The 20692-nt window shown below is 35.9% G+C and overlaps 5 protein-coding genes across 8 annotated transcripts; 2 read left to right on the forward strand and 3 right to left on the reverse strand.

Moving 5' to 3' along the window:
• Positions 1-137: 137 nt before the first annotated feature.
• Positions 138-1407, reverse strand: LOC104749108 (auxin-responsive protein IAA30-like). The gene is made up of 3 exons (XM_010470685.3): positions 874-1407; positions 515-611; positions 138-401 (listed from the first exon to the last, which is right to left on the reverse strand). The coding sequence occupies exons 1-3, from the start codon at positions 1241-1243 to the stop codon at positions 347-349; spliced, it is 522 nt and encodes a 173-aa protein (XP_010468987.1). The 5' UTR covers positions 1244-1407; the 3' UTR covers positions 138-346.
• Positions 1408-8784: 7377 nt separating this feature from the next.
• LOC104749110 (transcription factor PIF6-like) lies at positions 8785-10765 on the forward strand. 4 transcript variants are annotated; one of them, XM_087491795.1, is made up of 6 exons: positions 8785-8929; positions 9012-9480; positions 9569-9679; positions 9764-9829; positions 9937-10002; positions 10077-10765. In XM_087491795.1, exons 2-6 carry the CDS (start codon positions 9031-9033, stop codon positions 10491-10493), a joined length of 1110 nt encoding a protein of 369 aa, XP_087347921.1. In that variant the 5' UTR covers positions 8785-8929; positions 9012-9030; the 3' UTR covers positions 10494-10765. The 4 variants fall into 4 exon arrangements, with proteins under 4 accessions (XP_087347921.1, XP_087347922.1, XP_087347920.1 ...); XM_087491796.1 differs by having other exon boundaries at positions 10086-10765; XM_087491794.1 differs by having other exon boundaries at positions 8797-9480.
• On the reverse strand, positions 10731-13573 carry LOC104749109 (uncharacterized). Its single transcript, XM_010470686.3, has 8 exons — positions 13161-13573; positions 13020-13079; positions 12768-12935; positions 12252-12434; positions 11845-11975; positions 11525-11693; positions 11304-11433; positions 10731-11217 (listed from the first exon to the last, which is right to left on the reverse strand). The coding sequence occupies exons 1-8, from the start codon at positions 13350-13352 to the stop codon at positions 10961-10963; spliced, it is 1290 nt and encodes a 429-aa protein (XP_010468988.1). The 5' UTR covers positions 13353-13573; the 3' UTR covers positions 10731-10960.
• Positions 13574-15220: 1647 nt separating this feature from the next.
• LOC104749112 (uncharacterized) lies at positions 15221-16379 on the forward strand. The gene is made up of 2 exons (XM_010470688.2): positions 15221-15944; positions 16058-16379. The coding sequence occupies exons 1-2, from the start codon at positions 15326-15328 to the stop codon at positions 16144-16146; spliced, it is 708 nt and encodes a 235-aa protein (XP_010468990.1). The 5' UTR covers positions 15221-15325; the 3' UTR covers positions 16147-16379.
• A 139-nt stretch (positions 16380-16518) lies between these two features.
• On the reverse strand, positions 16519-19891 carry LOC104749111 (pectin acetylesterase 6). The gene is made up of 13 exons (XM_010470687.3): positions 19400-19891; positions 19105-19187; positions 18852-18981; positions 18676-18749; positions 18489-18575; positions 18259-18383; positions 18107-18167; positions 17944-17997; positions 17752-17829; positions 17555-17660; positions 17304-17449; positions 17085-17191; positions 16519-16852 (listed from the first exon to the last, which is right to left on the reverse strand). The coding sequence occupies exons 1-13, from the start codon at positions 19599-19601 to the stop codon at positions 16738-16740; spliced, it is 1368 nt and encodes a 455-aa protein (XP_010468989.1). The 5' UTR covers positions 19602-19891; the 3' UTR covers positions 16519-16737.
• Positions 19892-20692: the final 801 nt, after the last annotated feature.

The following is a 20692-nucleotide window of genomic DNA, read 5'->3' on the forward strand; positions in this document are numbered from 1 at the left end:
AAAAGTAATAGAAATTGATATGGAGATGGAAATTGTCTTGATTTGGTTAAACTAATTTTACTTTGTTACTTAATATTCTGTGACTAAAACTAGTACTAATGAACCAAAAACATATACATTCTGAATGATTAGTGAACTTAATTAAAAGGTCTGCATTAGCTAAAACTTGTTTGAAAAAATTGCCTCCTTACAAGTTACAACCGATTTTTATATAATGTAATTCATAGACTAGAAACGAAAATTTGAATAAAATCTTGAACAAGTGATTTACATCAGACAAAACTAACTTTTTCCCCACCACTGTATTGGTCAATCCTAGATTCAACACCTTTGCTTTTTTAAAACATCAGTAGTGGTAAGCTCTTGAGATCTTCAGTCTTCTCACGCTAGACAAGAACATCCTACAAAAATCAATTAAGTCCCCTTAATTAGATTTCTACATAATCATTATGTCCTTTGTATTAAAATTTAAATTTTTAATAAGAGATTAGTAGATAAATAAAACAGTACTTACTCCCATGGAACATCTCCAACCATCATCCAGTCACCTTCTCTGTCTGCGTACGTTAGTACATGACTCTTCTCACTACACATCTCTTCTTCTTCAGCCCCTGTTTTAACAAATTATTGCCATTAGATTTCTCTCTTATTTACCATCTTTATGATAAATAATGGTTTTGGTCTACATGCAAAGAAATATAACTAGTTGTTGGAAGGGTATCTATTATATTTAATTATATGATCTTACTCTGATCCGTTACATTCGTAATCGGGTAAATAATCAAATAATTCTCTCTTAACAATACTAAACTATAGTATTAGTCAACATGCAAAAAGATATATGTGAGTTTGTGTGTGGATATAAAGACTTACAAAGGATTGAGGCGTTGAACATGTAGTCGAGAGTTGTGATCAAATCATGGTATCCATTAAGAGATAGAAGATCGATCTTTCTTCCGATAGGAACTCCTTCCATGTTCACCTTCACGTAGAAGCTTCCGACGCTATTACACTCGTTTTGATCTTCTTCTTCCATGATCATCATTTCCTCATCAGCCGCACCCACTCCACCATATTCATGGTTTTCTCCACCGTTGTAATACTGTCCCGACGATGATCCGAAGCTGAGTCCGAGCCGCAGGTCCGTGCTTAGGTTCCGAGTATTACTCGAAGACACACCAAACGGGTTGCTTTTGCAGCTGCTCTCTATCGATGAAGACGGTGAGCTTCTCCCTCTTCCCATTTTTCTTTTCTCTCTCTCTCTCTCTCTCTATGATTTTATCTAAAACAAGTGATTAATGATTTGAACGTGTGTGTTATATATATATATATAGACGAGGAATTTTTTTTTGTTTTTGTTCGAAATAAAATATTGCTTAGAAGGAAGAAGTAATATTGTAATGGTCTTTCTGATATAAAGTGGAGTATAGGTTTTTATAGTATTAAATAAAAACTGGAGATGGTGGGATGATGAGACAGTGTTGTTAAAGATGTTGTCCATGTAGCAGACAAATTACACGTGTCAGTCGGACACTTGGTCAAAATGTTGGTTTTGACTTTGTGCTCGGATTTTTTTGCTGGGTGTGTTCTAATTTAATTTTTGATTGTTTCAATGTGTAGTAAATACTCGACTCCTAGTACTCTTTTGTTTTTTCTTACTAAAAAAAAGACGGTCTGATTTCTTATAAATACTACTAGTACTAGGATTAGTGTTGGATTTTACTAATTTAGTTATCTGATTAAATGAATTATCTGTTTTAAAAAATATGTAAATGAGTAAGATCGTGTGCTTTATTTGGCTCCATATAGCAATATATAATGAAAAATAAAAATCAAATGCTAGCCTTAGATTTTTAAAAAATTATATTGGATATATAGTATGCTGTAAACCGGATAAGAACATAATTTCTCAAATAAATACAGTATAGACCAAAGTACAAATTAAATTGTTAGAAAAACATTCATTAATCCGGCCTAAATTAATTCAAGTTCAATGCATGAGATTATCGTGACGCGCATTGATGCATTCGTGGGTTCGACAAACACCACTTCCATAATTAAGGGTTTTCATTCTTTTATAACCGAGAGACACTTTAAAACAAATGTTTTTCTCAAAGCACTAAAATACTACTCTAATTAAATGTCTGTTAGATTAATTATCAACTGCTTAACACGTCTCGTTTACGTCATCAACTCTCTAATAAGTAATGTTCTTTAATTATGACCCCAAAAAAAACAAAAAGTCTACGTGGATTCCATCGTATCCAAGCATGACAAGAGTTTGGGCTTCGCATGATTCTAATCCACGTCGCTATAGCATCAGTTTATCTTATAATCATAAAGCTATAGCATTAGCATCTATGGTCAAGTCCAACCACTACTATATTTTTTTCCAAATATTAAACCATCTTACGAACCTTTTGTGTAACAATCGACCAAAGTGAATAAAACTGTTGCTAATCTCCTACAAATCGTGATCAGAAATCTATTTTTAATTGAGGCAGATATTTTGCTTCCGTAGACTTCATCGTGTGATATGATGATTACAAATTTCATATAAAAAATTGCCAGAGACCAAAACACATCATATTGGTGTGTTATCCGTCGCTGGTATACAAAATAGTGACTTTAATAACTGTGTCTCTTTGGTTGGGATCAAGATTCTATTTGTGTATATTCATTGCATTTGGATATAAACATAAAACATATGTATATGGTATAGTCATTTTCGATTGATATATTAAACTTCGGTCACCAGAAAAAGTGCATGTTCCTTGGTTTTGTACGTTACATGTAATAAAGTAGAAGCAAAGAAACAAATAAAGAGATCGAGAAAAAAAGAAGAAGAAAGAAAAGTGAGAGAAGAGGGAGGCAAGGGAAGCATGAGTAATGAATGCGTAACCTTAAAGAGAGGAGCTAATGAGAGATGCTTCGCCTATGGACTAAGGACTGAGGATACGTCACAATTCTCACACTTGAAAACATATATTTTTGCAAGCACGAGACAGTAAACAGTAAACACCATCGACAACATTTCACATTCCCCACGTCACGTGCCTTTTTCCACGTGTTTGCTCACTTTGTCGCCTCCACTTCTACTCTTTTACAATCACTCCTTATAGCTTCTTCATGGCCAATCAATATGATTAGAACTCCTAGTTTTCTCTTTTATAATTGGAAGATTTTTTCCGAAGTTATTTTTTTACAACTAAACCTAATTCTGATTAGGTCTAAGTTAAGTCAATATATACATGCAACTAGTTTCTTATTTTTTAATTATGGTACTAAAATTTAAATTTAACAAATTACAAAACCTATATATGAATCTTAATCATCAACCGGCCTTAAGTCATATAGTGGTGTGATACGATCTTGACTCTTTTGTAAAGTGTTATTATCAATTAGCTAAATAGAAACACATACTGTACAAATCTTTTGAACCCGAAAGGCCGAAACATTAAAAGATTGACGTTAATTATCAGAATAATCGACATTTATTGCGTAGATACCGTTTGGTTTGAAGAAGCAAATATAGATTTTAGAAAGAAGGGAAAAAGAAATGGGTAGCTTGAACCAAAAAATAAAAACGGTTAACATGATTTTTAGAGAGAGGAAAAAAACAAGTGAAAAAAGATAAAGAAGAGATATGTTCCCCACCACCCCTACCAATATCATCACCATTCCTCACTTTTATTTCTTTCTTTCTTTCTTCTTCAAACCTTTCTCTACACCATTTTTTTGTCCCCTTCATTATATATACTTAATGTTATCGTCTACTCTTCTTTCGTTTTTGTTTCTAGATTACCAATATGTTTCATGTATTTGGTCAGTATTTTCTATGGATAGGTATAAACTTTATGAAAGCGAAAAGCAAAAAAAAAAAAGCAAGATATAAAGGGAAGTCGATTTATTGTAAGATTGAAGTAGATAAAAAAAGGAGTCAATTATAAGCAAATTAAATCATAGCAGTTTAAAATATAAAGAAAATGGAGAATGAGGTCTCGGAGAAAAATATTTCAAAAGGAAAACAGTAGTGACTCTCAGATTTCAAGGCACTCATAGTTTTTTAGTTTCAAGATTTAATGATAATGTCTGGTCCTTTTATAAATCATTAAGTTGTAAGATAGTTTTTCCTCTTTTTTGAGAGAAAAAAAAGATCTAATAATTTACTTTATGTTCATCATAAATTATGATAACTCGACTTTACTGCAATGTGTTTGCTTGTCAGTAAAAACATGGGCTGGCTTCAAATCAGGATGATTGCATGCCTCGTGACTCTTTTGTAGCCTCCCTTGTTAGCCAACTCATTCCATTTTCTCGTTTTCTGTTTCTTTATCTTTATAGTATTATTTTTTTTATTACAAAGTTGACCATACCAATATGCAAGACCAAATATTATACTAAGAGAAAGAGATCGATTTTGACCACTCCTCTAGTATATTTTAGGTTTAACATATAAATTATTTGCGGTTAAACAATAAGGAAAGTGTCTATATCATAAATATGTACAACACATTATACAGTACAGTGATACGCCTTCTGATCTTCTGTTTGACGAGTGATGAATGACTTCAAAACTACTCCCGTTATTTCTTTTTACGAGATATGTTTGCTCTATGTTTTTTATAGAAAATCTCTTTTCTGTTATTATGATAAAGAAATGATTGTGGAATTACGTCTACCAAATAGCGTAGTAATTAGAAATAAGAAATCAAGTAGTAAGTAGTACAGTATATACCTTATGGGAAAGTACCATTGATTTAATTAGAACCAAATAGCGTGTAGTTAAAAAAAAAAAATAGCGTGTAATTCAATTTAGAAACATCATTTAGTTTAAAAATTCAAATGCAAACAGCAAAATATTTAACCTTTTTTCCAATACTTATTGGTTGAATCTTCATCTATAATACTATTTAAAATCGCAACAAAATTTAACATTTTTTTAATTATTTATTATGAGAATAAATCGTACTACTTCCGATCCAGAAATTGTGTCTATTTCAAAACTCAACAATGTTAACTTTTGATGAAAAAAATTCTTATTACCTTTTTGACAAAAAAAAAAGGAAGAAAATGAATGTTGTAGTAGTATATATACCTAACCCCTACTAAAGTTTACAATGATCTTATTGGGTCGGTGCAAAAATCAGAAGAGGTATGTATATATCGATTTCCCCTTAAAACGGGAGCGAAAACATGTTTTGTATAATCAAATCGAAAGTTTAGAAAGTAGAGGAAGAGTTAGATATGGTCTCAAAAGTCTAAAGTAGTCTAGGAGGGCAATGTAATGAGGTAGTATTAGACTATTAGGGGGTGTATTCAAACGATGATTTTGGAGAATGTGATGGGATTTAGGAAATTTAGAATTTTGATAGATTTTAGGAAAGTTCATATGATTTTCTGTAAATTTCTTTCAAATCCCACCTAAAACCATGAAATTTGGATTTCTGTATTTTTAACTAAACAAATTCTCCAGAATCCTAAAAATTATTAAAATCCTAATCAATAGAACTGTTTTGAATAACATAGGATTTTGAAGTAGATTTTTAAATCATCAGTTCAATAACATTGGATTTTAATGGATTTTTTAAAATCTATAATTGAATAACATAAAAATTGTAAATTTCACATAAATCACTTAAAATGTCAAGTTGAATACACCCACTTTAGTGATGTTATTTTCATGTAATTAAGTATTATACTAGTAGTTTGTTTAAGCTCTAATTAATACATTAATGGTATATGAAAATGCATGGAAACTAGGTAAAAGCAAGATACGGGGTGTGTGCGTGCGTGTTACTACTATTGAGGTTTTACGTGCGTGCCTTTTGATAGAAGTATTGATACTATATTTTATTTCAATTATTTGGGGTTTTTTAGATTACGCGCTAACCCCGTGATTGATTTGGTTTTGTTTTTTTTTTGTAAAAGAAATTCCCCAAAATCTTAAAACATGATAATGATACGTGTGGGTGTGTGACATTATGTTTGCCTTTAAATTTGGACTCTTTATTGGCCTCATTTTCTTTCCAAATGACATTTGATTCTCCCCTGTCGATGCGTATTTAGTTTTCTTTTTGTTGTTTTCACATTGACAAGGTTAAAAGCCTTTATACGCCTCTATATAGGCCCAAACAATTTGTGCATGTGCTTGTTAGATGACTTTTGTTATTTACTCGTTAATATAACTTTGCAGTTTAATACAAGTCTACTGAAATACTATTATAATAATATTGAAGTACGATAAACTCTCGTTTTTTTTTTGGGAATAACTCTTTAACGGTCAAACTAGTTTTGTGTCGGCTTGGTTTGTGTTGACGACCGGTTACTACGTTGGTTAAGTGTTTGCGATGTACTTTGAAGTTCGAACCTCCGCCGAGTCTGAGAACACCAAAGATTATGTAATAGGTACAAAAAAGAGTAGATGACAGAAAGAGGGAGCACAAAAAAAAAACTGCATGGGAGTGAGTCACTGTATTGGAGAGGACAAATGTCTAAATACAAATGCAGAAGGGGACAAGGGAAAAAAAAAGGTACAAAAGAACCACGTGACTTTCACGTGAACTTCACGCTCTCCTTTTTCTTTTTTTACCACTTTTATGACTTGTCCCACTTTTCCCTTTCTGAAGAGAATAATGCTGCCAAAACACCCCCTCATGGGTCCCTCTCATATTTTTTGGTGGGCCCCGGCCCATTCCTCTTTGTCCTTGTACTGTGAATTGTTCTTCCCACAATCACGTGGGCTTTTTGGCCCGTTCTCTCTCTCTCTCTCTCTCTTCCCAACTACTGTTTTTCTTTTTTTGGTTTAAGGTGAAGATTTCATTTGAAAAGATACAACCTAAATACAATCTAGCCCATTATCATAGGAACATAAAACAGAGAAAAAATTATATATAATTACAGGGGATAGCTTAACCGACTAAAATAAAATTGGAGGAGGGAAAGACGTTGCAAGGTGGACTCCGGAAAGGAGAGGAGGCGGTTTCTCATGGTGCGGTCGACGGTGAGACGGTGGAGAAGATTCTTGCGTTTCGCTCTTGCCAGATGAGATAGATCACCGTTTGCAGGAGGAGCTTGAGAACGGTGGTAATATTGCGGGAATGCGGCTGAGTTATGTTAAGAATCCAGGTGGTAGCTGCAAGCGAGGTTGACGGAGGATGAGGAATAAATTTGGAAGCAAAAAATTCCCAGATGCTTTTCGAGTAAGAGCACTCGAAGAAGAGATGATCATGGCTTTCCACACCATGAGAGCAGAGGACACAAGCGGCTGGGATAGACATGCCCCATCTAATTAACCTGTCGCGAGTAGGAAGTCGAGCTAGCAAGACTAGCCAGGTGATGAAGGAGAATCGTGGCACATGTTCCCTAAACCATACTACCTTGGCCCAAGGAACATTTATACCATGATTCCTTATCTGCTCCCAGGTTTCCTTTGATGAAAAACAAGGTCGGAAGTTCCCTGCAGCGTTGCGCCACAGGAAGGAGTCACTACCTTTAGACGGATCAGGTGGAGACATTTATGTAAGAGCCACCATTAAAGCCTGTGAATTATCAGAACGAGCGGCAGGTAGAGCCCAGTTCCCTTGTCTTACAGCATCGATTACCTTAGCATCTCTCCTAAGGCGGAGTTGTTGTGGCCCGGATTCGCCTAGATGAGTGCTAAGCTGACCAAAGTCTGTCCAACAGTCATGCCAGAAGGACGCTGTGGCACCATCACCCACTTTGCATTTAAGATACTCAGCCACTGTGGACTTTAACTGTAGCATGCTGTTGACTACCTTGGAAAACCGACTTGCTTCGGATGTTTGCCAGTAACCCTTTCTGAGGAAAACATTCTCCTTTAGCCAAGCTACCCAAAGGGAACCTGAATTGGAGAAAAAATTCCAAATCTGCTTCAGCCTAAATACAACTTCAAAATCCTGAAGCAAGCGGATGCCAAGACCACCCTCTTCTTTGGGTTTGCATATGTCCTTCCATGCCACCCTGGCACCTGAAGCTGATCCCACTTTATTTTTCCAGAGAAAGGCCGAGCACAGAGAGTCCACCTTAGCGTAAAAGTGTTTAGGCAACACAAAGACACTGCTCCAAAAATTTACCATCCCATAAACGACAGATGAGATTAATCTGATTTTCCCAGCAAACGAAAGAGATTTAACTGTCCACGAGTGAAGTTTACTGGTAATTTTCTCCAGGAAAAGCTGTAAGGTTGCAGAGGATATCCTTGTTGGGTTTAGGGGGAGACCAAGATACCCAGATAACTACTGTTTTTCTTTTTCTTCTTTTGTCGTTCTGTATAATTTTGTTTGTTGAAAATTATCATTTTTTTTATCGATTTGTGAAACTGTGGTTTGTTGTTTCATTGATGTTTACGAAAGATATCTTGTCTTTTTTTTTTTTTTTTTGAGCAAAAAGCCCACGTGATTGATATTTTTTTTTTTGGGCAAAAGATATCTTGTTTCATTGATGTTTACAAAAGATATTTTGTCTATGTTGTGGCGCGATCTGATATTTCTGACTCATGTACATAATATATATATTTAATCTCATTTTTTTGTTTACTCTATAGTCTATAGTCTATAGTCCCTTCCCTTGCATTGAGAAATAACCCTTTTTTCTAATGCGAAATATATATATAGTAGAAAAAACTATATATATGAACAGTGGTACTACTGTACTCAGAAATTAATTGCACCTGAGAAAAATAAATTAAAAAAGATAATAATAATAACAGAAAGAAAATAAAAGGGAAAAGGAAACAAAAGCAAAATATAAGAAAGAAGAAGTGTGAAGTTGATCAACAACAACAACAAAAGAAAAGATTAGCTTTCACTTACTTCCTTTCCATTGAAGTAAAAAACAAAAAGCCTTATCATTCAACAAGACAACAACAAATATGACTTCCCCATCATCAGCCTTCATACCAAATTAAGTTCTTCTATTTTGATTCTCACACACACATGTATATATATTTATGTAGATGATCTTCTTACCTAGTGATTATTGTTTTGCAGGTTGAACGATCAACAGTATATGGAGCTTGTGTTTGAGAATGGCCAGATTCTTGCCAAGGGCCAAAGATCCAACGTTTCTTCTATCCACAATCAACGTACGAAAACAATCATGGATTTGTATGAGGCCGAGTATAACGAGGATTTCATGAAGAGTATCATCATCCATGATGATGTTGTTGGTGCCATCGGAGACGCACAGGTTGTTCCACAAAATCATGTTGTTGCTGCTCTTCCTGAAACGACCATGTTGGAAACCAATAAACATGTTGATGATTCAACTTTAATTGAGACTTTGAAATCTTCTTCATCAAAGAGGGTGATGGTTGATTATGATAACCGAAAGAAGATCAAGTTTCTACCTCCTGATGAGCAATCTGTGGTTGCTGAAAGGACGGTTGGATCGGAATTTGACGCTTCCTCCTCCGCAGGTTTCACTGAAGACAGTGAAGCATCCACGTATCTAAGCAGTGTATGTGGATTGATTCACAGATTTTGTTGGTTTGGTTTATCTGTTAGGTTCTTGTCTGTCTGAAGACAGTTTTTTTGTCTCAACGCAGAGTCTAGATGACGAGACAGATGATGCGAGGCCACGACGAGTTCCTGCAAGAACAAGAAAAGCATTGGTCAAAAGAAAACGAAATGCAGAAGCTTATGATTCACCTGAAAGAGTAAGTAATCTCATTAAGCTACAAAGCAAAATAGTGCATACTGAATCTGATACATCGGTATATAATACTATTGTGGAAAAACAGAAGCAAAGAAACGATATCAACAAGAAATTGCGTACTTTGCAGGATCTACTACCTAACTATCACAAGGTTTGTCATAAGAACCAAAATTTTTTATTTATTTCGAAAGAGATCAAAAGCTTTCTGGTTATTCCACCATTACTTACATTACCCTATATATTCAATGTTGTTCATAGGACGACAACGAATCGATGTTGGATGAAGCAATCAATTATATGACGAATCTTCAACTTCAAGTTCAGGTATAATAATAATAATAATAAATCAAATAACAAATTCAATCTAAAGAATGTTGTTTTAACCTGTATAAATCTAGGGGTTGCAGATGATGACGATGGGTAACAGATTTGTTACACCATCAATGATGTTGCCATTAGGGTCGCATTACTCGCAGATGAGTGTAGCAATGGGTATGGGAATGCAAATGGGTGCATCACAGTTTCGGCCTGCGCCTGTTTTAGGAGCAGGCTTGCCTGGGATTAATAATTCAGCTAATACGCTAACGTTTCTCAACCATCCTGGACTAATGCCAATGCAAAACTCTGCTCCTCCTTTCACTACAACGGAACAATGCTCCCCACAATCTGTCCCGCCATCGTGTGCTACTTTCCCTAACCAAATTTCAAACCCCACATTTTTGTCAAATTCAGATGGTGCAACACCCTACACAAGAAATCAAGGACCGTTAACAGATGGAGGAATTCTCTCTGATAAAAAATCTGTAAACCCGTGAGCAGATGAAGTAAACAGAGTGGTGATAGTTACCTGCTGATTCATGGCCTTCTTCTTCTCGAGAACACTAGAGCCATCTCAAGATGAATCGTACAGATCCACAAGACACTACAACATCAGAACAACTACCATGAAAGGATCTCCTCAAGTTTCTCTTTTTTGTAGTGCCAGCTTTTGTAAATCATGTAACATATATGATAGGAGCTATAAGACTAATAATCGTGACTCGCGAGTAATATTAATAAAATATGAGCTTCCGCTCTTTTTATGAAACAAGCTCTTGAGTTTTACACAAAGGAGTGAAGCTTTTGTTTCTAGGATCCCAACAAAAGACATAGCTTACAAGTACTCTAGAACGAACTTTACCCGGTTCTAATCTATTTACATGACACTGAGTGACTTTTCCTCTCATAGTACAACAGGAAGAGAAGAGATCGCACCAGAATGAAGATACTGTATATTGTTCAGCTATGCTGCTTCAAGAATCTTTTTTCCGGTATCTTTCATCCGAACTGGCTCAGTAGCTTGCTTTTCCAAAGTTTGAGCTGTATGTTCAGTTTGTTTCGTATTCCCAAGTTTAAGCTCTGATAACATCTCAGTCAGTGAATCTGCAGTATTTGAGGTCCCTGGTCCGACTTGGGAATTTTCGCTTTCAAGCTCCATCTCTAATTCCAATAATTCTTCTTCGATACTTTCTTCATCAATATCTGGATATGGAGCTGACTCTGCCACATTAACAATGAATCTAGTTAAACATAAAAGTGGATGGAGTAATCGTGTATGTATGTTTAAATGACAAAACACCACTCACCAAGAGCTTTTTCTACTTGCTTCTGTGATTCAATAGTTTCCTCAAGTTCTTCCAAATAGTCATGAACTTCATCTTCACTGATTTTGATGTCCTTCATAACCTTAGCTCCAGTTTTGATTGCTTCTGAGACCTGCCAAACACACAGAGATAGTTCTAACTCCATGATTGATACTATTACATAGACATAGACCCAAATATGACAAGTTCTCCTAAGGGTTTACCATTTTCGTCGACTCGGAATCTGTTATCGCATCCAACACTTCCTCTACTCTGTTCAGAAGTGAAGTGCATTTTTCTCTGCTCTCAGTCGCCAGCTTCAGTTGCCTTGCATGCCTTAGAGCAACTTTCTTGTGTCCAGACTTTAGAGATAACAGCGCTGATTTCTTTGACCTAAAAAAGGGGAAACGATTCAAATACACTTAAATACAATCTATTTAACCATATATGAAAAAGTAAAGCTAAAATATTTTTTCCATAGGTATGATCAATGTACGAGAAATTTAAACCATTTCGAAACAGATCAAGAATCAGAAGGTGTTACGTTTCACAACGCTGGTCCATCACTTCAAGTTGATCTTGAAGCTTTTCTGTAGTCCTTAGCAAGTGCAGAATGTCACAGTCTAATTTTGAGATGCTGGGAAGTGCTGCTTTTGATATGGACACTTTAACACCCTGCAAAGCATAAGTATATTGGTTTCGGACACTGAGCATAAGCCTTGACCTGAACAAAGTCTAATTTCCAAAACTTGTCAAATTGGTCTCTTTCTTTTATATCTTCACTGGAATGTGTAGTTAAACGAGAAACTTCTTGGACATCAAAATTCAAGCAAGATATTAACATGCCTTATTGACTAGATATATCTCAAGGAACCGTACTCATTTTAACTTCATAGATTCTATACTAATTAACTAACAAATCTCATTATCATAGATACATAAATAACCAACCTCAATCAGTTCTCCCCGATTGATAGAGATTTTATGCGCCTTTCCACACCCTGACAAGTGACTCAAAACAGCTGATGCCTCATTCGAACCGTTGCACAAACTCCGGAACTTCTTCAGAGTGACAACACAAGTAGAAGTCCAGTGTCCCTCAGATAATATATTCACCACATCAGCCGCCTTCTCCTAGACATTACAAAGACTTGCTTATATGAGCCACAGGCATGTACAATAAACTGAAAATTCTTCACCTATTAGCAAACGAGCTATACAAAGGATACTAACCACCTATAAAAGATAGCTTGAAGACTTATATAGTCAGCTCACACATTACAAGATAGCTAGTCTTTTCAATATCAATCATTACAAGACATATTCACACATAATAAATCATGTATCTAATTAAATCGCCAGACCCTTACCACACCTACATATCATTATTCCAACCAGACGCACCTTTTAAACTTCAAAACAAGAAAAAAAAAAGATGGTTAAAAGTGACAAGGAACACAGAGGCACCTTCAAGAGTGGAACAATAACAAGTTTATCTTCCAGAATCTCTCCCGGCTTCACTGACGGTTGAGCCACTAAGTTCCTTACTGTCCTAAATAAACGAGATATACGGCCACTACCGGGGTCATCAAGATCACTTATCCGCACCACATCACCTTCACTATGCATCAATAACTGAAAACGAGCAACTTGTTGTAATCAATCTCAAGAAGAAGACAAAAAAAAAAACTCTTTCGCCACTAAATACAGAAAACTCACCAGTACATGATCAACGCATAAAGGCGTCATACCTCCTCGTTCAAACCACGCGTTCTTCACCTTTGGAAACAAAAAACGATCACTTATCTCTACTAATTACGACACTAATTTCATCTAGAATCAAAAAGCGATGGACCATACCTGAACAGGATCAATGATGAACACCCCGAACTGACGCGAAACCTTGAGGATCAAATCGCGCCAAAACTGAAATTTAGGTTCCCAATCGTATCTCTGCCCGCTAAACGCCTTGAATCTGGCCGTCGACACCACCTCATCGTCCCAATCCGGAACTTCCCTTCGTATGAACTCCTTCACAGCATCCGAATCCATTTCTTTCGCTCAGATGAAAAATTTTAGGTCAAAATTAACAGCGATGCGGGATGAGAAACTTCTAAACTAGAGAATCTACAGGATCATCGACCGAATCCTTCGAATTTGAAAGTCGATTTCCCGCTGCAGTAAGTTTTTTTTATACGAAGATCGTCGTCGGAGAGAAAAGCCAAGTCCAAAAAAAAGGAGTTCTCGAATCCACATGCTCTGCTGTTTTAGATATTCGCTTTAGCACTGTGTGACGTTTTAAACAGGGTAATTAATGGGTTTATGCATCTTAAGAATTAGGCCCGGCCCATAAGTTAGAGACTAGGCTTTGACTTTCTTAACGAGACTGGTCAAAATACCGACGGCTATGGTAGCTCCGCTTGTTTCAACAACAAATCCACCATCATATAACTTAAAAATCTTAAGCTCCTCTTCTTTAATTTATCTTTTCCAAACTCAGAATTATTCAATTAACTAGAAAGCGACCAAATCATATTTTAAAAAACCTTAGTAAAACGTACAATGGGCCGGCCATTAGATGACCTAATACAAAATACACACTTGACACACGCTCATATCTTTTTCATTATTCTTTTCTAGAAAACAATTGAAAATATGAAAGTCAAGTAATACTAATTTGTCTTTTCTTTAGGTGATTATGAAAATGCTCAAAAACAATTTATAAAAGTGAGATCGGATCCACACGAAGAAGTGTGAAACTAGAAAAGAAAAGTGTGAAAGACACAAACGAGACAAGAAGGACCGTCCATGCCAAGAGTAAATGCGTTATACTAATTACGACAATGATAGTATGTTTTATCTATGCACACCACACAGCACACACCTGAGGGCTGAGGCAATCCAAATTCCATACACATATACATGTTTATCTACACACAAAAAAATATAGACGTTGTAATGGCTTAACTGATCTTGGTCTGGGATAATTATAACATGTCACGTGATTTTTGCATGTTAGTTATTGATTTGATGTTGATATCTATATCCGTTTTCAGTCCAGCTTTGTGGTCTATATCAATTATAGGTTAGCTTAATTAGTGCGTGTAGCCGCTAAACAAATATTAACAAAATTGATTTGCTTTGATTCGATTCGATTGCGACGAACTTGGTTTTGGATATCCCGAATCAATAATGTTAAACATTGGCAACAAATTTAGTCTAGCAAACCAGCTTGATATGCTCGTTGAAGCGAAATTATAGGTGTCATTAATATCAAATTATTAACTAAAAGAAAGGTAGTTTCGTGAATTTTTTTTATCTTATGCCGATACCGCGTTAACGGATAACGATATGGTTGCTTAGTGATGTTATTAACGGTCGATTAGTTAAAGCTTCCGATATTGGATTATGGCATTATGCATTTACAAGTAAGAAGGGGCCGGGTACACGTGTCACTTATTTATTTCTTCAGAGCGACGCGACGATGAACTTGGAAACTGTAGGGAATAATCAATCTCGTATTAAGGACAAGAGAGAAGACAAAAAAGGTCACTAACTACGTGATTACCTTGTTTAAACATTTAATGTTATAGAATAAAAATCTTCTTTCCGGTGGATTTTGTTTTCTGTAATAAAGAAAAGAGAGAGTCGTTCAAGCTCCGCGTTTATAAAGTAACGTTTCAATTAGAAAAAATAGTATAATTCGACCAACGTTTTTCAAATATGTATGTTGATGAGTATTTGATTTTGAGTAATGATCGAATCAAACAAAGTGAGTTTAGATAATTTACCCCACCAAAAAAAGGATTAAAGTATAAATAAACCATTGCAGTTTTCAAACAAAAAGAGGGGTAAAAGCGTAATTACCATAAATCCCGATACTTGGGGTATAAATGAAAGTGATCGTAAAGAGTTAAAGCACGAGTTGACTCAGTTTCACCATTATAAACGATACTAATATAGTGTGGACACTCCAAACGTCAGTCTCTTAAATTTTTGTTCTACTTCTTGTTCAATTCTCTCTCATGGCGTTAGAAGAGAGCTTAGTGACAGTTTCTTCTTTGTCGAGACTGTCTATATGCACGAACTCTGTTTACGTCGACGAAGACGAAGCAGCAGCAGCCACGAATAATCAGCAAGATTCGTGTGTTTTCACGTCGGTGGAGAGTTTCGTCGACGGAGCAGAGGCTGACGGAGAAGTTTCCGATGATGGAGAAGGAAAAGAGAACGTTCGAGAGTCTGATTCCGACAAAGAGTCGCGTGGGTTTTACTCTCTTCCGGTGACTCCATCTCGTCGGAGAAGGAAACTTATAGTCTCCGGCAAGTTAGATGCGAATGAGAGTAACAGCAGTAAGTGTAATTCGCGGAGGCAAAGGAGGGTAAGTAGGGAAAAGAAAATAAGAGGAGTTAACGGAGAGTGTGACGGCGGTGGGGGAGAAGGGTTGACGGTGTTAACGAGAGCTAAAGGAGGAGAGAAGTCGCTGAGGATGGGGTTAGAAGAAGTGAAAGCTTGCAGAGATCTCGGGTTCGAACTAGAAGTTCCGGTTCCGGGTCGGATCTCAGTGTCAACCGGGTCTAATTTCGATACTCAGACAAGTAGTGGCGGCAACTCACCCATCGCCACTTGGCGCATCTCCAGTCCCGGTAAATAAATAACACTACTAGTCAAATATAGATACTTTTTGTTTTATGTATGTTTTGAATTTTGTCGTCTCCGAGATAATTATTTACTAGGTGTTTGTTTGTTATTGAATTAGGTGATGATCCAAAGGAGGTTAAGGCGAGATTGAAGGTGTGGGCACAAGCTGTGGCTTTAGCTTCTGCTTCACGTCATCAAGCTTCTTAATTATATATCTTCTCTGTTTTAGTATTGATCACTTTTATCCAAGTAATAGATTATTAGGGCTTTTCATGTTTTTTTTTTTTTTTTCTTTTGCTTAGTGAGTTTTGAGAGATTTCACGAGTTCGTTTTGTGGGTTTGTAAATACGATAACAATAGTTGTGTTTCATGGACGATGGAAAAGTTTCTCCAGTCACTAGTGACATCCATTGAGCAGGTAAATTAATAACTTTGCGAAATATTATCGAGTTTGTGTATTTTAAGTAAATCTAACACTTTAGCACAAGATAGAATCTGCATTATGTTACCTCGCGTGCGCTTCAGTGTGGTGCAAAAAAGGTGAAAAGTAAAGTGATTAACAATTGGAATTTCAAAATACAACAAAAAGGGACATCTCAAAAGAAGAAGAGTTCATGATCGGTTTTTGAGATTCGGACGATTTGTGTTAAGAGTCCAATGAATAAAGGAATATGTTCTTTTTCTTTTCTCTTTTTGATATTCTATTCTATGTTATGACATGGATTTTGTCACTAACTAGATTCGACAATGGTTTATAGATAATGAGGTATGAAAAAAATGAGTGTTTCACTATACCTACTAAACTAAGAATCTGGGGATGAGTTTTGTCAACACTAGAAGGACCAGAGAGGCTCTAAAGAGAGGAAAACAAAACCTTGAAGAAGCTGAGATCTCTAGAGCTGACGGATTAAAACTGCACAAAGAATATATATGAAGAAAAAATTGATAAACATCAAAAGAAAGCTTATTACAATAGAACAACGAGGTCACAAAAATATAAATTATGATCTGAATCGATAAACAAAATGATTCTCATTTGAGATACACAAATGTTATAGATTTCGAAGTTAGGATAAATATGGAAGGATATTTCCAAGCAATAAGTTTGAAAGAATCAAAGATATGGGTTTCAACGATTTACTCACTCGAAAATCAGATTGTGACATGTTGTGTCGCACGGATAAGGACAGTCAATGGCTTTGACATCTTTTGCTCGGTCGAAGTACCAGTCACCTACAGATTCCGCGACTCTCTGATAGAAAGACAATTATGAGTAGAGTTTTAACAAACTTGTGATTAGGTGACTGCTAGTTGCTACATTGAGATAGAAAACGCATGAATGGTTTTGGAGGAGCAATGTTTACCTTTCCGTTTAGTTGGGGAGAATCTTGAGCAAACCAGGTGTCCTGTCTTTCAGTCTGACAATGCGCGAAGCAAGAGTTTATGAAAAGACCGTTCTGGTCAGATGTGGAGAATGAGTTTACAGCAAGCACCATCTGAGTTCTGAATTCTAGTTGGTGTAAGCAAAGAAAAAAGACGTGGGAACCATCAACATTGAGCAGACTCAGGATAGAGTAGAGAGTGATAACCAACAAGCGTGAATTTCAAAATTTACCTTGGAAGAATTGAATCTGTGATGAATTACAATGCAAGTGATCTGATTTGCATGCCTTCCAGATGCCGCCTGGGTCAGCAGTTGGAGGAGCTAAGCTCTCTTGGATCTGACAGAAAAAGTTTGAACATATGTTTTCTCAAGAATCAAACATTGTGGAAGAATGAAGCAATGAGCAAGATGAAAGACATGATTATTACCTGCCAAGAGTCATATGCTGTGTTGAGAAGAAACATTGGAGTTTTGATGTCCGAAATCAAGTTCTGAGGAAAGAAGCACTGAGGAAGAGAGAAAGGGCGGAAAGGATAATGTCAAAAGATTCTTTCAACCCTTGTCTACTGGAAAAATTTGCTAATGAAATAGTGATATTAATAAGAGTAAAATAGATATACCGAAGTAGGATCCAAATGGTTTGTACAAGTACTGGACAAGTCCTTTTGGAGATTCTATAAATTAACAGAGACATGGATATAAGAGTTACAGTAAGCTTAAGATAAAGTAAGTTGTATGAACTTTAGTCATGCCCATTTCATCAAATTTTGAATCTGAGATTACCTGAACCGTAACAACACCTTCGAACATATTCCTAAGCGAGTGGCCCCCAGAGACATCCACTCTGCAATTTCCATTAGAACATTTCAAATTTGGATATTTTTCTAAAGAACAAATAGTATTCCTAACAGAAAAGCCAAGTTGAATAGATTTACGCGTCCAGAAACATTCCAGCGTCACTTAAGCATTTTACTTTCGTGGAACTAGGTAATAGTTCCCTGAACTCATCACAGTGCAAGATGGAAGCTAATCCTCCAGCTGAACATCCTGAAAGCAGAGCCTGTGATGAATATTCACTTGCAACTGATTAGATAAGACAATAAACAGAACATGAACCTGAGCACAAAATGCAAAAATCTAATAAGACTCGATGAAATGCAAAGACCTGATTTGCTTGCTGCATGCCTAAAGACAAGAATTCTTGCATAGCCACTTGCCAGATTCGTTGTCCTCGATAGAAAAGTTGTGAACCCTACATAAAAGCCATTGTAACAAATCAGAAGACATGATCTAAGAAGAATTCATCAAAATCCTAGGTTTCATAGAAAAATATACTATTGAGTTTGACCAACCTCATCCTGACTATCACCAGAGAAAGAGGCACCATCGCAGTATCGCAACTTGATCCTGTTCCAATTAAAGAAGTCTGCAAGCCACAAACAGAATGAATACAATATAACGTGCATATTATACAGTTGCTTCATAGTAATAACACACATTGCACAATAAAAAAGTCATGGTGACAAACCAGGATTCTCTTCAGGTTTATTGCTCAAAATTCCAGTGAAGGCCAAAGCTTTTTCCATGAATTTAGAGGAACCACGCCGGGTAGTTTTGCGATACACACAGCTCCTATGATTATTACACCATCCTCCACCCTAAACCACTCATTGAGTTAAAAAAAAAAAAAACTGAAATCTAGCTTCTAATTACTTCCAAGTCAATCCTCAATAGCAGAAACTTGCATTGTTCACAAATCAAGCAGTAAAAAATGCACAAACCTCAAGTTGGATAAGCCAACTGTTAGCACCTGATCCAAAACCACGATCTAAATGGTAACCAGGTAGCGTCCCGTCTAAGCACACTGCACCAAATTAGAGTTGAACAAACCACTAATCATCATCAGAATTTAAATCAAACTCCATTAAATTTCAAATCCCAACTAAGAAAGCCAAAATCGAGACCGAATTGTGGATTAAGAAGGTCAATGTGATAAACATCTCTACAACAAGCATATCCTCAAATCCAATTAAAGAAGAAGGAAAGAGAGAGAGAGAGAGAGTGTGTCTACTGTACCAGCTCCTTTGGAGTCAGCTCCCTGAATCAAGGTGAGAGGCACCATAGGAACCGAAGACGCCATCAATTTATTCTCCAGCAACGATATCACAGTCTCAGTATCTCTAGGTTTCTGGAAACCATCGCTAGATCCGCTCCGAACCACCGCCGCGACTGAACATAGCCAGCACACGGCCACCGAAATCAACAGTAGACTCCTCATATCCCTCCGCCGGCGCAACAAGCCAAGTCCCGGAGCTCCGGGAGATACAGCGAAGGACGAACCGAGCGCGAAAATTTGGTTAAGAGATCGATTTCGATAGTAATGTGTTTACTCTTTTAATCAGTAGTACATAGAAGACAAAAATAATTTGAATTTGAAAATGGAAAAAAGGGTAAAAAGCAGACGAAGAAGCTTTTTTTTTTCTCTCGTGCGTCGATTTGTAATAATTTATAGTTTTATTCCGTCACGAAATATACTGAAGAATTAAATGTCTAAATCTGTATTTATTTGTTTGGAGTAGGAAGATTCATTCACTTAGGAAACTCTAATGTATGTACTATGTACCATTATTTTTTTATTTTATTTTTTTTCTTCCAGATTTGAGTATTTAATATTTTTAGATTTGATAATGGAGATTGACATTTTAAATCCCTGCATAGAACCATATGGAGGATATATATATATATATATATATATATATTTTGTTGTTGCTATTATTTGGAAAAGCAAGATACTGTTTGACTAATGTAGTTATGTGTGGCTAATTTATACAATTTCTTAGCAATTTTGTGTACAATTATTTGGCATGTACATAATATATTAATGCTTAAATCCTTAAAATAGTTATGTACTGTAATAATGGTGGCAAGTGCATGTTTGTGGATTAAAAAATCTTGTTCTTCCTCTTTTAGCGTTGTTCTCTAGATTTTTGTTCGGAAAAAAACATTCTCAATTAATTAAATTAAATACGTAAAAATAGATTAATTACGTTTGCTAGATTTTATTCGTGCCCTTCTGTCGGTCTGACGTGGCAGTCTCTCATTAAAGTAGTCCCCATGCCATTCTTACATTTTTTGTTAATGGGTTTTCCCATCAAATTAAATATATGGGACGCAAAATGTTTTGGGTCACGCTATGGGCCTTTCAAACCCAATAAAATTGATTGGAGAATTTTTTCTTGTTTTGTTTTTGTTGTCTTTTTTTGTTTTGACATCAAGATTGGAGGTTTTAAGGTTGCTAATTATAATTATATATTATATGAAAAGTTAACTAGTGTAACTTATTTTCCCCCTAATTTTGGTTATTATTTA

This window comes from Camelina sativa, chromosome 16 (genome assembly GCF_030686135.1).
Source record: "Camelina sativa cultivar CO46 ecotype springtype chromosome 16, ASM3068613v1".
Classification (NCBI taxonomy): Eukaryota; Viridiplantae; Streptophyta; class Magnoliopsida; order Brassicales; family Brassicaceae; genus Camelina; species Camelina sativa.

What these genes read in the sequence shown, in the direction of transcription:
- LOC104749112 (XM_010470688.2), top strand. Translation starts at nt 15,326, where the DNA reads ATGGCGTTAGAAGAGAGCTTAGTGACAGTTTCTTCTTTGTCGAGACTG. An exon ending in TTGGCGCATCTCCAGTCCCG is followed by an intron (nt 15,945 to 16,057) that starts GTAAATAAATAA and finishes TTATTGAATTAG; the next exon opens with GTGATGATCCAAAGGAGGTT.
- LOC104749108 (XM_010470685.3), bottom strand. Translation starts at nt 1,243, where the DNA reads ATGGGAAGAGGGAGAAGCTCACCGTCTTCATCGATAGAGAGCAGCTGC. An exon ending in GTTCAACGCCTCAATCCTTT is followed by an intron (nt 612 to 873) that starts GTAAGTCTTTAT and finishes TTGTTAAAACAG; the next exon opens with GGGCTGAAGAAGAAGAGATG. An exon ending in GTTGGAGATGTTCCATGGGA is followed by an intron (nt 402 to 514) that starts GTAAGTACTGTT and finishes TGATTTTTGTAG; the next exon opens with GATGTTCTTGTCTAGCGTGA.
- LOC104749110 (XM_087491795.1), top strand. Translation starts at nt 9,031, where the DNA reads ATGGAGCTTGTGTTTGAGAATGGCCAGATTCTTGCCAAGGGCCAAAGA. An exon ending in CATCCACGTATCTAAGCAGT is followed by an intron (nt 9,481 to 9,568) that starts GTATGTGGATTG and finishes GTCTCAACGCAG; the next exon opens with AGTCTAGATGACGAGACAGA. An exon ending in ATCTTCAACTTCAAGTTCAG is followed by an intron (nt 10,003 to 10,076) that starts GTATAATAATAA and finishes GTATAAATCTAG; the next exon opens with GGGTTGCAGATGATGACGAT.
- LOC104749109 (XM_010470686.3), bottom strand. Translation starts at nt 13,352, where the DNA reads ATGGATTCGGATGCTGTGAAGGAGTTCATACGAAGGGAAGTTCCGGAT. An exon ending in TATGCGTTGATCATGTACTG is followed by an intron (nt 12,936 to 13,019) that starts GTGAGTTTTCTG and finishes GCTCGTTTTCAG; the next exon opens with TTATTGATGCATAGTGAAGG. An exon ending in ATCGGGGAGAACTGATTGAG is followed by an intron (nt 11,976 to 12,251) that starts GTTGGTTATTTA and finishes TATGCTTTGCAG; the next exon opens with GGTGTTAAAGTGTCCATATC.
- LOC104749111 (XM_010470687.3), bottom strand. Translation starts at nt 19,601, where the DNA reads ATGAGGAGTCTACTGTTGATTTCGGTGGCCGTGTGCTGGCTATGTTCA. An exon ending in AGCTGACTCCAAAGGAGCTG is followed by an intron (nt 19,188 to 19,399) that starts GTACAGTAGACA and finishes AATTTGGTGCAG; the next exon opens with TGTGCTTAGACGGGACGCTA. An exon ending in GCATGCAGCAAGCAAATCAG is followed by an intron (nt 18,384 to 18,488) that starts GTCTTTGCATTT and finishes TATTCATCACAG; the next exon opens with GCTCTGCTTTCAGGATGTTC.